Here is a 14,028-nt window from a genome sequence, read left to right on the forward strand (position 1 = left end):
CTTCTTCGTCGATGCGTTTCTACCGTATGCTCTGCTTCAGCAAGCTCGGTTTCTCCCGGGCGCCCTGTTTCTCTTTCTTCGCCAGCAACGGATCGGGTATGAAGCAGCTCCAGAGGCGCAGCGTTTCGTCGGCTCCGGCGCTCATCACCTTGCTACCGTCGGGTGACATCGCGAGCTGCAGGACCCGCCCTGTGTGGCCCAGCAGGTCCAGTTGCTTCGTCATTGACGGATACTTCCAGATGGTCAGCTGGTTATTCACGTATCCGTGGGCCGAGATGATTTCCTTGTACGTTTTCGAAAACATTAGGCCACAAACTTGCGACTTTGTGTCGACCGAATTCAGCAACTGGCCGCTGGCCACATTCCAAAACTTGATGCACCGATCGGCCGTTCCGCCTCCACTGGCGAGCACGTTCGGTTGCCATGGACACCAGGCCAGCGCACGGATGGCTGCTTGGTGTTGGTTGAAAACCTGCACCGGCTCACTGAGCGCGTTCGGCGCTCCATTGGCGGTGCCCCAAACGTGCACCAAATTGTCATTGCCCCCGCTGGCCAGATACTTGCCATCCGGCGACCACTTGAGACCGCAGACCTCTTGCGTGTGTCCCTGCAGCACGCCGATGTTGTGTTGGCGCGTCCGCACGTCATGATTCACGATCGTCCCGTCCCGACTGCCCGAACAGAGAACGTACGAGTTCCAGGCCAGCACGCCGACCCGAGCGGAATGGCCGTTCATCACACGCAAGCGCTTGGCGTTCTCGCAATCCCATAGCTCCACCGTGCCGCAGTTCGTACCGACCGCCAAAATGTGTCCCTCGTGTATCCAGCTCAGCGAACACGTGTGATCGTTGCCCTCGTTCTCCAGCAGCATCTCGATCGTTCCGGTGGCCGCATTCCACAGGTACACCGATGCCCCGAGCGCTATTGCCACCACATTGTCGTTGCTCCAGTCCATCAGGTTCAGGTAGTAGTCGTTCAGAATTTCCGGTGCGTCCAGAATGCGCTCCGGCGCATTGGGAATGTAGCGGCTACCGCTTTTCGTGGACATGGGCGTCTTAATCGAGTACACCACCTTCAGCTGGTTCTCGTATCCTTCCGGCGGAGCGGGCGCCTTCGTTTGGTACGACAATAGCCGCTGTTTGGTGATATCACAGCCCTTCAGTGCCTCGGACAGATGCTTCACGCGTTCCTCGTGCTTTGGACTGTTTGTGGACCCGGAGGATGGGCCAGCCTCGCCAAATTCATCCACATTTTCGGCATCCTCTTTACCGTTCCCTGCCGCCGCTACCGACTGTGTCACCATGTAGTGGCCAAGATCGAAGTCGGTCGTAGCACGGTTCGGTATGAACCGATCGCCCCCCGGTTGCGGTACACTCTTGCCGGTGCCGCCGGGAGTTTTGTCCGATTTCTTCACCGACGACGCACTGCTGATCGGCTGCTTGCGGGGAGTTTTCAGTGACAGGCCGGAACTGGACGGCTGTGTGGTGTTTGGGTTGTTGTTTCCATTGCCGGTGAACGATATCGTCAGCTTTTGTCGGGTGGAGGTGTTGGCCAGAGCACTACTGTTGAAGCTGGTGGAGGCCGACGAGAGATCCAACTTTTTCTGCCAACGCGGGGCGGGTCCTCGAGTGATTTCTCCGTCCAGTGTAACGAAGTTGTTCAGATCTTTCATATAATTGAATTGTGCCATCGGTTAGCTGCGGATGCGTCCGTCCGATGGACACAGTCGAACACGAGAAGCAGAACGCCAATAAGTGTTTTACAAGAAGAAAAAGCACAACCCAAGCTAGATCTCTTACCTGTCGCCGTCTGTCGTCCTTTTTTGTCGTTGCACGTTCAAATTTCGCGCAAAGCTTGCTTTTCGACGCGTCTAGCAAAATGTCGAACCTCTTTTTTGGCAGCTTGGCTGGGGTGGCTGCGTCGTACAATGAACAGGCTGCGTACAACGGATGACAGCGGGCTGCGTAGCGTGGATGACAAATCGAACCAAGCGCACATTTATTTCCTCGAGGCAAGCTCAAAACAAGAGTTTTTGGATTTTTGAAATAATCCTTTGCTTTTCTATTGCGGTTCGTTGCAAGTTGCGTCGCGATAAGCATCGAATTTTCACTTGATTTCATCGCCGCTTTTCAAACTGTCACTATCTGTTGTTTTTCTGCGTACCTTCCTCGCATCAGCTGCAATCTCAGCGACGCGCAGTTTTTCCAGTTTTGTGGACTGTTTTAACCATGAGAAGAACTTCGAAACGAAGGAAGGTCGCAGTGAAGCGAGATGAACCTACAGCATCCACACGAATATGCAGCATCTGCACGAAGGAGGCGTCCGAAGAGACGACGCTTTCACTATCCGTGGTTGTTGACGACGGACATCGTAACACTGTGGGTAGCATTATGGAAGAGCTAGCGTCGATCAAGGTAAGTGGTCAATCTATGAACCACGGCAGGAACTAACAATCTATCGGTGTTTTAGATCAATCAAACCGAACGGTGCATCTGCGCACCGTGTTGGAAGCGGGTGCTGGAAGCACAGGAACTGCGGAGCGCAATACGCAGTTCGAAACTCCTCGGTGACGCCAGTGAGGAATCCGCCATCGAGTGCCCGGTGGTGATCCAGCCATGCCCGCAGGAGGACAGCAAAGTGTACGAGGAGTACGAGTATTTGATGGAATACTTCGAAAACTGCGGATCGAACGATCACACCTACAACAATCGAGAGGACGAGGACGAAGTCTCCACGGTGGGGGACGAATACTATGTTAAAGATGAAGACCAAGCAGATGAACGGTCGTCGTTCCTGTTTGAGACAAACATTATTGCCGATAGCAAACCGGACGGCGATGAAAATCGGTCCGCGAATATTACGCGCCAGTTCGAGATGCCGGACTCGTCGCTTATCGTGCACGACGAACTGCACGAGCGGCACCGGCGGGTGGAGGTGGCCGGGGAGCGATGCTGTGGCTGCAGCTACGTTGCGCCCAACCGCAAAGGCCTGATGCAGCACTCGGAAACGGTGCACGCGATCAATATAGTCGACATTGGCGATTACTGTCCGATCTGTTTCTACAAGTTCGCCACCGACCAGCAGCTGGAGCGGCACATACAGGAGTTCAAGTCGAACAGCATGTACGTGTGTTTGCGGTGCAACCGATTCTACAACATGCGCCGCCGTCTGTACAATCACCTGCTAAGGTGCTGGGACGAAGAGCTCGGTGGTGCGCTGAATGGCGAGGACTCGCCAGATGAGAACGAGGATGACGACGGGCAGGACATGGACGAACTCGACGATGAGGCTGAGGTGTATGGCGAAGAGGTCCCAGGCGAGTACGACACGATCGAGTACCTTCTGCAGCAGGACGACGCACCGCTCCGTGGAATCGATCGCCGGCGGATGCACCGCTACCGGGATCAATTTCCCGAAGTTCTCGCTAACGTCGAGCTATCGTACGGGCTCGGTGAGGACCAGCTGAACATAAATCCGAATCAAATCATCGCGCAGGGTGAGTTCGAGACGTTCAAATATGTGCGATTGCGCGGGGAACGTTGCTGCGGCTGCCCCTACACGTGTTCCACGCGCGAGAAGCTGATGGAACACGCCAACCGTGAGCATCCGGAAGGGCCGTTGACGGATGCGGTCGACGATCGGACCACGTGTGGACTGTGCCGTGTGCAGTTAGGGGACGAAGTGGAACTGGTGAAACATTTAAGCTTCTTCGTGAGCAGACAGCTCTTTTTCTGCACCATCTGCCGCGAGTCGTTCCTGACGCGCGACAGTCTGCGGCACCATCAGGAGCACAGTAAGGTCCACCAGCACGAGGTGCTCGAGCGTCACCAGGAGGCCGGTCTGAAGGCGGAGGACTTTGTTGAACTCGATCGGCCGGATGTGGGGGAGCGGCTAGAGAAGCTGCTGGCGCTCAGGATGGTCAATCGCATGAAGGGGTCCCGCCACATGCGCATGCCGGACGCTCGGTTCATCAAGGAGGTGGTAGAGTACAAAAACTACCGCAAGCTGACCGTCGTCGGCGAACAGTGCTGCGGGTGCGGAATGTTTTTCGACACCACGGCCAGCCTGAAGGAGCACTCCCGGGAGGCGCACTTTACTCCGATGGCGCACGCGGACAGCCCCTGGAAGGCGAACCACGAGTGCGAGATTTGCCACACGCAGTTCGAAGGCGAGCGTGGCCTCGCGCTGCACATGGGTGCGTCCCGGGTGAACCGGGGCAAAAGCACGACCAACCTGTACGTCTGCAAGCTGTGCGGGTTGCTGTTTTCGAAAAAGTTTTGCCTCGGAAGACACATGCAGTTTGCGGCCAATCACCTGTCGCGCCTGATCGAGGATGCGACCCGGAGAAAAGCGGACGACGCTGCTCCGGAGGACGAAGACGACGATAGGAGTGCCATCAGCCAGGATCCGCGGATTGCGGAAGCGCTGCAGTTGCACAAGACGATGCGCACGGACAAGGCGGGGGCCCAGATTGGGCACCACTGTTGCTTCCCCAAGTGCCGCGTTCGCTTCACCGACGAGTCCGAGCTGCTGGAGCACGTGCACGACGAGCACGGCGGAAAGCGGCGCGAGTTTGAGTGCGAACGGAAGTCGGAACAAAACGTGTGCCCGGCTTGCTGCAAATCGTTCGACACTCGGGCCAAACTGAACTGGCACCGCGTGCAGCGCTTCGTGCCGCGCCGATACAGCTGCAAGCGCTGCGACAAAACGTTCGAAAAGTGGCCACTGCTGAAAATTCACGTCGCCACCGATCACGAGAACGCGCCGCCCAGCTTCCCGTGCACGCAGTGCAACAAAACGTTCATCAACGTGTCGCGCCTGCGGGTTCACGAGAAAATTCACGACACGCACCTCCGGTTCGCGTGCGACGTGTGCGGTGACCGGTTCCGGTACAACGGCTTGCTTTCGCGCCACAAACGGGCGATGCACTCGAGCGAGCTGCGCTTCGAGTGTAAGCTGTGCCCGAAAAAGTTTGCCGTTGCGGAAAAGCTCAAGATCCACCAGCGAGTGCACACGGGGGACCGGCCGTACGGTTGCACGTTCTGCAGTCGCCACTTTAGCCACTTTACCGACCGGAAGCGCCACGAAATGTCGGCCCACACGGGCGAACGGCCGCACCGGTGTCCGTTCTGTCCCGCGGCGTACATCCGCAACCGTGAGCTGGCCATGCACATGCGGAAGCACAAGGAACACGAAGAACCTACCGACGGCAAGATCGTCGAGCAATGATCAAGACAAAAAGCACGTTTTATTATGTGAATAAAATAAGTTACTCCACACCACTTAAAACCGGTTTCTATGATGGCATGCAGAATTTACACCGGGCAGTATGCAATCGCAGCCAGCCCGTGAGCTGTGTGTGCGAAAGGAGAGCGATCGATCGGAGAGGCACGCGTAGCTGTCGGCAGAAAGAGACAAACAGCGCAACAGTAGCTCACCGATTTAAAATCTGTCAAACTCACTGAACGCCTGCTGTCATTTGGGGAGTGTTTTTCTTTTCTTGATTGTTCCCCTCGGCCACTGGACACACGGAACGGAACTGCAACTTTAACTTGCCACACTTCTTTTTGTATCACGAACCCCCCCATAAAACTCTGGATCTCTGGAAGCTGTTTGCTGTTTGTTTTGCTGAGCCACACTGCCCGGTTCCCAGTAGGCCGAATCCGATCGAAACGGGGGGTCTGATGACGACGGGTACCACCAGCCGATGGCAGCTTCGCGAAAGCCGTAACAATCATTTGGATTCCAGCTTTTTTTTCTTTCCTCGTCCCCCCTTTTGAGTGTGCGGTTCCAAGTCCAGGTCGGTGCGCGTTGCAACACACCGCGCGTACGTGAAGTGGTGAAGAAGCGCGATCACTTTATTGCGCCTAGAAGTGTCGGGGTGCCAGACCCGGAAAACCAAAGGGCACTTGATTCGTGCGAAGGAGAAGATAAACCAGCCCCCCCGTGGCCCCGTTACCCCAGTGGTGTGGCCGTCGTGTCGTGTTTGTGTGTGTGCGAAGCGCTCTGTGTACGTGTGCCTTTTCCGCTCCCGGGTTACCGCGGTTGGGAGTGTGGCGTGTGCGCTTTTGCCAATGTATTGACGGACCGTGATCGATTACCGTGGCCGCGCTTCGAAGTGCGTGAAGTTTTTCGTGATTCCTCTGTCCTGTGCCTAGCTTGTTATTATTTCGGGTGCGTCAAGTGCGATCGAACCCGTCTCAAGTAGTGGCAAAAGCCTTTGCCCCACATCCACCAACAGCCGGGCCGTGCGTGCGATAGTGAATGCCGAATGCTACTCGTGTAGCTCCTATATCGGCCATCGTTTTACCGCAGTGAACACCGCTGGCTGCTCTAGTGTGTGCACAGTGTGAGGCATCAATCAGAGCAACCGTCGTCGCGCGGTAAGCAGCGAAACCCACAGCAAAAGATGACACTGAACGATGAGAATGGGGCCAGCAGCAATAATGTGGTCGCCGCGAATGGAACGGGAACCGGCTCAGACCGTACCGCTGTGGGAGTGGCCGGGAGTGCCGGGGGACCAGCAGCCGCTGCCAGCAGCAGTAGCAGCAGCAGCATTTCCAGCTTAGGCCCGAATGGGGGCAACGGCAACACGAATAACAACAGTAGCAGCAGCAGCAGCAACAACGGCAATGGGAACAACGTTCTACCAGCAGCGACTTCTAATGGTAACAGTGGCAACAGGAACAACAGTGATAGTAGTAGTGGCACTCATACTAATAATACCAATAACTATTCCATTTTCGATATCACCGCAGCGGCGAACACCATCAGCTTAAGCACGAACAGCAATAACAGCGTTAGTAACAACATCAATAACAACAACCCCATAAGCAACGGGCTTAATAAGCAAGGGCCACAGGCGGCCGTGGCGGGGGGGCCACTGGGCGGACAGCTACAGCAACAGTTGAGCAACTTGGAAAAGCGGCCCAGCAGCGGCCGGTTCATCATACCGAAGTATAACGAAGTGGAAACGCTGCCACCGCTAAAGGACGCCGGGCCGGGCGAGCGAGAAGAGCTGTTCATCCAGAAGCTACGCCAGTGCTGCGTCCTGTTCGATTTCTCCGAGCCGCTGAACGATCTGAAGTACAAGGAGATCAAGCGCTGCGCGCTGCAGGAGATCGTGGAGCACCTGACCAACCAGAGCAACGTGATCACGGAGGCAATCTACCCGGAGGCGTTCAATATGGTCGCGGTAAACCTGTTCCGCACCCTGCCGCCCTCATCGAACCCGAACGGGGCCGAGTTTGATCCGGAGGAGGACGAGCCGACGCTGGAGGTGTCGTGGCCGCACCTGCAGTTCGTGTACGAGCTGTTTCTTCGGTTTCTCGAGTCGCCCGACTTCCAGCCGAGCGTGGCCAAGCGCTACATCGATCACAGCTTCATCCTGAATCTGCTCGAGCTGTTCGACTCGGAGGACCCGCGGGAACGTGACTTTCTCAAAACGGTCCTGCACCGGGTGTACGGCAAGTTCCTCGGGCTGCGGGCCTTCATCCGCAAGCAGATCAACAACATCTTCTACAAGTTTATCTACGAGACCGAGCACCACAACGGCATCGCCGAGCTGCTGGAGATCCTGGGCAGTATTATCAACGGGTTCGCGCTGCCACTGAAGGAGGAACACAAGCAGTTCCTGCTGAAGGTGCTGCTGCCGCTGCACAAGGTCAAGAGCCTGTCGGTGTACCATCCGCAGCTGGCGTACTGCGTGGTGCAGTTCCTCGAGAAGGACGCCAGCCTGACGCAGCCGGTGATCAAGTGTTTGCTCAAGTTCTGGCCCAAAACGCACAGCCCGAAGGAGGTGATGTTTCTGAACGAGCTGGAGGAGATACTGGACGTGATCGAACCGGCCGAGTTCCAGAAGGTGATGGAGCCACTGTTCCGCCAGATCGCCAAGTGCGTCTCGAGCCCCCACTTCCAGGTGGCCGAACGGGCACTGTACTACTGGAACAACGACTACATCATGTCGCTGATCACGGAAAACTCCAAAGTCATTCTGCCGATCATGTTCCCGGCCCTGTACAGCAACAGCAAATCGCACTGGAACAAAACGATCCACGGGCTGATCTACAACGCGATCAAGCTGTTCATGGAGATGAACCACCGCCTGTTCGACGAGTGCAATCGGAAGTATCAGGCCGAGATGGAGACTGAGCACGAGAAACTGGCGCAGCGCGAAGAGCTGTGGCAGCAGATGGAAGATTTGGCCGTGCGGAACAGCAAATTGGGGCTGCACGACGACGACGACAACAATGATGGGGATCGCGCGGCGACGGGCTCCGGTGGGCGATTCGGTGTGCCCGGAAGCCAACATCGTCAGCTAACTAACGGAGGGACCGACGCTGCTGCTGCTGGGCGCATTGCCGGTGTCTCCTCCTCGTCGTCCTCGTCCGGCTCATCATCCGCTTCGTCGTCGTTGTACGATCGTCGATCGATGCAGCATAGCACTTAATAGGCCCACCAGCAGCACCAATCAGCAGCAGCAGCGGCGGGTGGCCAATCGGGTAGGGTGGGTTGGAGCAAATTGTTGTTGTTACTCTACCATATTATACCAATTTTATCGCAGCACCCGAACAAAGCGAGCCCCCCCGTGGGAGACAGACACGTGGCCAGAGTGTGGCTGCCCTGTCGCTGCCGCGAAACGAAACACGCAAATCGGATCCCGCTGCAGAGACGCGGGCCGATCGGAATCGATGTATTTCTACGAAACTTCAAATTTCCCGGCTTTTTCGAGGGACAATTTTTGTTTTTCATTTACATTTTTTAAAGTAATAAATTAATGAAGTTGTAAAAGAAATCATTAATGGTGCACAAACGCGCCGACACCCGAGAGGCGCCGCATTGGAAGCCGCACACACCAAGCTTGGGTTCTCTACACAATGCTGCATCTCGCGCGTGCGGCGGCGGTAATCGAATAGGGGTTTTGATAAATGGAAAAGAGCCACGCAGAAATGGGTTTGTTCTCGTGCCGATGCGCGGGATACGAGGACGAATCCGCTAAGGGCGCTTCGCGGAAACTATGTAGACAACAATCAAACGAACACAGCGGTGTAGTAGGGATGTAGGGAAATATGGGTTCTCCTTGCCGGGAGTCAGCGAAACAACCGCATGGCTTCGGCAAACAAAACCTTTTATAAATGTAACACACGCATCGTGCAGCTAGCAATGTTCGATATTATCCTGCTTTCCTTGTTTGATTCTCCTGTACTTTATTTAATCGCATTATCGTTATCATCTACTTATGTTATGTAAGGCTGTACATTAGAAAGCGCACGCACAAAGTATCAGTTCGTTTCCCCCCCTTTGGGCGCTGATTAGGATTTGCGCTCCAATCCATATTCAATTCACGGGCCCTCCGCGGTCCAGGTTTTCGGTCGAACTTAGTATGTGTTCTTGTCCAACTTTTTCTCACCATTTCCACCTTCTTAGTCTACCATTTATGTGCATCCTTTCCTTCTTTGCTCGCTCGTGCCTTCGCCGGCCCACGATTATGTATGTAACGTTTCTTGATATTGTTTTCCACACACACACACACACTCCACTCTACTAGGACCCTTTAGGCGTTAAGAGAGCATGGCGGGTGAAGGCAAAGGAAATGCTGCAGCGTGGCTGCGCGGCTACACGTACACGGATTCCAATAGTTGCATAAGGGTAATGGAGCGGAATGGAAGCAAACTATGGGGCTACAACACGAAAGCAACAGCGCGCGATAGTGAAACTGTAAAAGTAAGTGTAAGAGGATATAAGCGAACGTTTGTAACGATCGATCGAGACGAAACAATAACGGAGGAACGAGGAAACACAGGAAAAACTACCAAAACCACGGTTCACGTGTCGATAAAAATACAGACAGAGAGAGAAACAAAAATCAAAGTTGTGCAAATGTGCGCTTGAAACGAGCCACGATCGCGACTGATCGAGCTATATTCGTATGTGGAGCGGCGCGAAAGGAGAACAAACTCTTCGCTTTACATGTCTCGTGCGTGGTTGATGTTGAATTGCAAAACGCCGCGGAAGTGGACAAATTTTAAGGTAAACGTGACGCGGAAAGAAGAAAAGCGGAAGCGAATGAACGCGCAACGCAGTCAACGGCGATATAACTGTTAGCATTTTACACTACTAAACCCACAATAAAGCAACGCAAAGTAATGTTGAAAACAAAAAGTGGCCCAAAGTGAACCACTCCACGTGCGTTTGTGTTTTTTGCCGTGTATTTAGCTGGTTTCGGCGCATGTCGCAATGTTTGGCCCCATTGCTTATGAGTTCGGTCAATCGATGGCGCATCGTACTCCGGATGAAGATGTTTCGGCTACGTGCTAATGCATAACAGTTCGGCGGGGAGTTGTCTCACGCCCAAAGGCCCTGTGGCGACCGTGACATGCCATCGGACCTGCCGCCTGCCGCCTCGCGTCACGATGTTCCCGATCGTTCGGCGCAGTGTATTTGTACGTCGCGTGCAGGCGCTAATTCACGGTACTCCACCTCGCTTCGAAGATGCTGCTTCGGTGTCGGGTTGACACTCTCGCGAAATTATCGCGGCGGCACGATCGCCGCCGATGTTCTCCTCAATTAAGGTTTTGTTTGTCGAGCGTCGCTAATAAAGATGTCAGCAGCTCCGGACAATTGGTCATTCTGCCGTCCTTGGCACGTGCCATGGGAACGGCTTTGAACGGGGTCAGTTCAATCCCTGTGTGGGCACGGGTGTGAGCACGGAGAACTGGTCCTGGAGCTAACGGTTCGCGAAAAGTTGCTTATCGACCCCTCCGGAGCGGCAAGGAAGGAACCCGTTATGTGATTAGTCCGATGGCACGCTCTCTCTCTCTTTTTCGCGCCAACAGCAAGCCCGTGATCATCATCGACGTCGCGGTTGTCGCGTTTGATCGGTGTCTTCGTAAAGATAAAGCTGGGAACGGGCCAACAACTTGAATGGTTCCCGTCGCATCTTCAGCAGTAACCAAAAGAGGCTTGGACGATGGAAAGATCACTTTTCCCTCCCCGCATCGTTCTACAGGGAAACGGGTGAATTCCGTTCCTGCGGACCACCGCTGTCATGTTGGCGCTTGCGGTGCTTTTTCATGTACTTTTCGTGGCCAAACGTCTTGCCGCACACGGTGCAGGCAACGGCCGCGTTTTGCTCCGCCAAGTGGCCCTTCTCGTGGATCAGCATGTTGGACTGGACGGTGAATTTTTTACCACAATGGCCACAGCAAAATACGGGTCTAGACGTGCTGTGCACCAGATGCAGATGCCGGTGATGGCCGGAGGCGTGCGCAAACTGTTTCCCGCACTCCTTGCACTGGAACGGTTTCTCGCCGGTGTGCATACGCGCGTGCGTCTCCAGATAGTGCGGGGTCTTACAGATTTTCCCACACACGGGACATTCGCACGGGTTCTGTCGGCTCGGCGCCTGGCCGTGCAGGCGTTGCGTGTGCACCTTCAAGTTGCCTTTGTTGGAGAATCGCTTCTCACAGATCGCGCACCGGAATTCTGCGTTCGTATCGTGCGTTTTTTCGTGATTGACCAGGGTGCTTTTGTTGTGGAACCTTTTACCACAGAACGTGCACTGATGGTTCCCCCCACTGGCCTCCGCACCGGGCTCACGTGGAACCACACAGGTCCGCGCCGTCTCGGGATGAAACTTACGCAGATGGGCACGCATCATGCGCTGCTGGAGAAACGATTTGCCACACACGTGGCAGCGTCGCAACTGGTCCGGGTCGAGGAGCGTCCGATGCCGCCGGTAAACCGCTTTGCTGGAGAAACGGTTGTAACAAATGGTACATTCGAACCCGCCCGGGTGCGCCGCGTCCGATAGGCGATCCGGCTCGTGGACTGTGTTCGAGTGAGCTTGTAGCTGCTCTCGGTTCAGAAATTGGTCCCCACAGCCGCAGCACTGATTGGCGGACACTTTGCGATCGCGGTGAACACGTCCGTAGAGGAATCGATCCTTGTAGTGGCGCCTTAGGGAAGGTTGCGAAATGAACCGTTTGTAGCAAACGGGGCACTCGTGCGTCCGGGGGTTGTCCACGAAACAGACACGATTTTTCAGATGCGCTTCTTTGGAGTGCTTTTGCAGCTCTTGGGCCGACACGAAATCCTGCCGACAACCGCAGCACCGATAGAGGTCTTCGGCGGCCAACGGTTCTTCGGTCGTGCGTGGCCGCAGCACCGTCACGGCCAGCTGTTTGTGGCGCTTGAGCGTGTACTTGTTAAAGTAGCGCCGGAAACACTTGTCACACTGGTACGGCTTGGCGTGATTTTCGCGGTTCTGTGGGAGATGTACTGCCTTCAAGTGCTCCTGCAACGCTTCGACCGTTTCAAGGTCCTTGCGACAGGCGCAACAGTGAGTCGAGTCATCGGCTTCAACGTTTTCCTCCTCACTACGTTGCTCCGAAGCATCCGAAGCATACTCAATCCGATTCAACGGATCGGAACGGAAACTTTCCATCGTCTCCATCACAGCCAACACAATTTCACAGTTTGCAACACCGATTTTGTCCGTTTTGTATTTAGTTCCGTGTATCCGTAAAGTAACTTTAGCGCGTGGTCTGGCTATTTTCCCGCCGACTGTGGTGGCGTTGCTTGCCGGTAGCTATGGTAAAATCTAGTAAGTAAGGCAAAAAGACTCGTTCGTGCTCTTTCTTTTGTTTTCGTGCGCTCTCTTTCGTGACGAATGGCAGTGCTGCCAACAATCAAAAACTTTGCTTTTGACATTTCCTGCATCATCTAGATCAGATTATGAGGTTTGATTTTTTATTTTTTATTTGAATCTCAAACTACTGCAGAACAATAACTGTTAGTTATTGTTTCAAACCCTATTTTCCGTTGCAAATCGTCTTTGATGATAAATTATTTACGAATCTGTTGCACAAACAACAAGCTGCCGAGAAAACAATTTTTGTTTAACATTCAACACGGAATTTCAAAGAAATTCAATCAAAATTTCACTGAGTGAACCAAGTGAAAACAACATGTGTCGTATTCAAATAACTCTTTTTAAGCTAAAGTTTAATAGTCATCAAAACTATTAACCATACTCTACTGATACCAGCAACATATCCCCTGTCGCGAAGCTGGCAATGCAAGCCACCCGTCAGCCCGCAAATTAGTTTAATCTACTCCGGTCCGGTGCCCCATTGTTCCGTTTGTATCGTAGTGCAATTTTTGGAGAATTTCACGATTATCGATTCACGGGGCACATCCAATAAATTCGTTGTGATAATTGACTCTATCGATAAATTGAATTCACGATTTCAGACAACCGGTTCTCTTCATGGCCCTCTGAGTGTGCGCTGGGTTTCAACCCTCTGGTTGCCCTTCCCAGCCAACTTAATTAGAATTCACTTGTTTGGTCGGATTTTCCGATGCCCTCATCCGGGGAGTTCCTAGTTTAGGAATCCCAATACCGGACCGTCCGAAGAAGGCTCCCAAGAGTTTAAAGATCAAACGTTAGTCGAACTAGCGGAGACGAATTGCATTCTCTCTTGGTACGAATCGGGTCGGTATGTGTGTGTGTTTAATTGGCAATAAACTTTCATAATGCAATAAGGGCCGGATGCATCGTTTAAACTTGGGGGGGCATTTGTGGAGCGCGCCGTGCAAAAAGTTGTCCTAATTGCAAGGAGGCAGCTGGTATGGTAGTAAGCTATTGGCTATCAATTGGCAATTTTATGGAGCAATAATTTCAGTTGGCGCTAATGAAACGTGTCCGGTATCCTTCAGGGTGGCGCTGGCTCCGGAACTCGGGTGGAATACAGATTTTCGATAAGATTGCATTGAATAAACGGGGCAATTTTCAGAATCCGATGAACTTAAGTAGTCAAATGAAAAAGCATAAAACACGATACAGTCATGCTCCTTAGTAAAGACATCAACAAAATGCGCCACAAGGATTCATCAGTCACCTTTGATGCGTCCCTTTCGTAAAGCAGCCATATCTCTCGTGCACATGTCTAGCCGAGTTGTTTGCATATATCATTTTCTTGATTCGACATTGGGCCAAAACTCGCATCCTGCCGCAGCATGGTGTCG

The 14,028-nt window shown here is 53.7% G+C and overlaps 4 protein-coding genes across 6 annotated transcripts; 2 read left to right on the plus strand and 2 right to left on the minus strand.

Moving 5' to 3' along the window:
* Positions 1–19: 19 nt before the first annotated feature.
* On the minus strand, positions 20–1,690 carry LOC128273664 (cell division cycle protein 20 homolog). 2 transcript variants are annotated; one of them, XM_053011686.1, is made up of 2 exons: positions 1,461–1,690; positions 20–1,373 (listed from the first exon to the last, which is right to left on the minus strand). In XM_053011686.1, exons 1-2 carry the CDS (start codon positions 1,688–1,690, stop codon positions 20–22), a joined length of 1,584 nt encoding a protein of 527 aa, XP_052867646.1. The 2 variants fall into 2 exon arrangements, with proteins under 2 accessions (XP_052867646.1, XP_052867645.1); XM_053011685.1 differs by having other exon boundaries at positions 20–1,690.
* A 656-nt stretch (positions 1,691–2,346) lies between these two features.
* On the plus strand, positions 2,347–5,269 carry LOC128272475 (zinc finger protein 780A-like). Its single transcript, XM_053010292.1, has 2 exons — positions 2,347–2,414; positions 2,470–5,269. The coding sequence occupies exons 1-2, from the start codon at positions 2,391–2,393 to the stop codon at positions 5,227–5,229; spliced, it is 2,784 nt and encodes a 927-aa protein (XP_052866252.1). The 5' UTR covers positions 2,347–2,390; the 3' UTR covers positions 5,230–5,269.
* A 573-nt stretch (positions 5,270–5,842) lies between these two features.
* Positions 5,843–10,141, plus strand: LOC128273507 (serine/threonine-protein phosphatase 2A 56 kDa regulatory subunit gamma isoform-like). Of its 2 annotated transcripts, none has more exons than XM_053011481.1 (2): positions 5,843–6,705; positions 6,787–10,141. In XM_053011481.1, exons 1-2 carry the CDS (start codon positions 6,410–6,412, stop codon positions 8,447–8,449), a joined length of 1,959 nt encoding a protein of 652 aa, XP_052867441.1. In that variant the 5' UTR covers positions 5,843–6,409; the 3' UTR covers positions 8,450–10,141. The 2 variants fall into 2 exon arrangements, with proteins under 2 accessions (XP_052867441.1, XP_052867440.1); XM_053011480.1 differs by having other exon boundaries at positions 5,843–6,668; positions 6,759–10,141.
* Positions 10,142–11,002: 861 nt separating this feature from the next.
* On the minus strand, positions 11,003–12,454 carry LOC128271107 (zinc finger protein OZF-like). The gene has a single exon (XM_053008543.1). The coding sequence runs from the start codon at positions 12,452–12,454 to the stop codon at positions 11,003–11,005; it is 1,452 nt and encodes a 483-aa protein (XP_052864503.1).
* Between the last annotated feature and the right edge of the window lie 1,574 nt (positions 12,455–14,028).

Source organism: Anopheles cruzii, chromosome 3 (assembly GCF_943734635.1).
Source record: "Anopheles cruzii chromosome 3, idAnoCruzAS_RS32_06, whole genome shotgun sequence".
In the NCBI taxonomy this organism is placed as follows: domain Eukaryota; kingdom Metazoa; phylum Arthropoda; class Insecta; order Diptera; family Culicidae; genus Anopheles; species Anopheles cruzii.

Excerpts from the sequence above, each read along its gene's own strand:
- LOC128273664 (XM_053011685.1), bottom strand. The coding sequence starts at position 1,690 with ATGGCACAATTCAATTATATGAAAGATCTGAACAACTTCGTTACACTG.
- LOC128272475 (XM_053010292.1), top strand. The coding sequence starts at position 2,391 with ATGGAAGAGCTAGCGTCGATCAAG. Across the intron at positions 2,415-2,469 it reads AAGAGCTAGCGTCGATCAAG|ATCAATCAAACCGAACGGTG; the intron begins GTAAGTGGTCAA and ends TCGGTGTTTTAG.
- LOC128273507 (XM_053011481.1), top strand. The coding sequence starts at position 6,410 with ATGACACTGAACGATGAGAATGGGGCCAGCAGCAATAATGTGGTCGCC. Across the intron at positions 6,706-6,786 it reads AACAACAGTGATAGTAGTAG|CAGCAATAACAGCGTTAGTA; the intron begins TGGCACTCATAC and ends CTTAAGCACGAA.
- LOC128271107 (XM_053008543.1), bottom strand. The coding sequence starts at position 12,454 with ATGGAGACGATGGAAAGTTTCCGTTCCGATCCGTTGAATCGGATTGAG.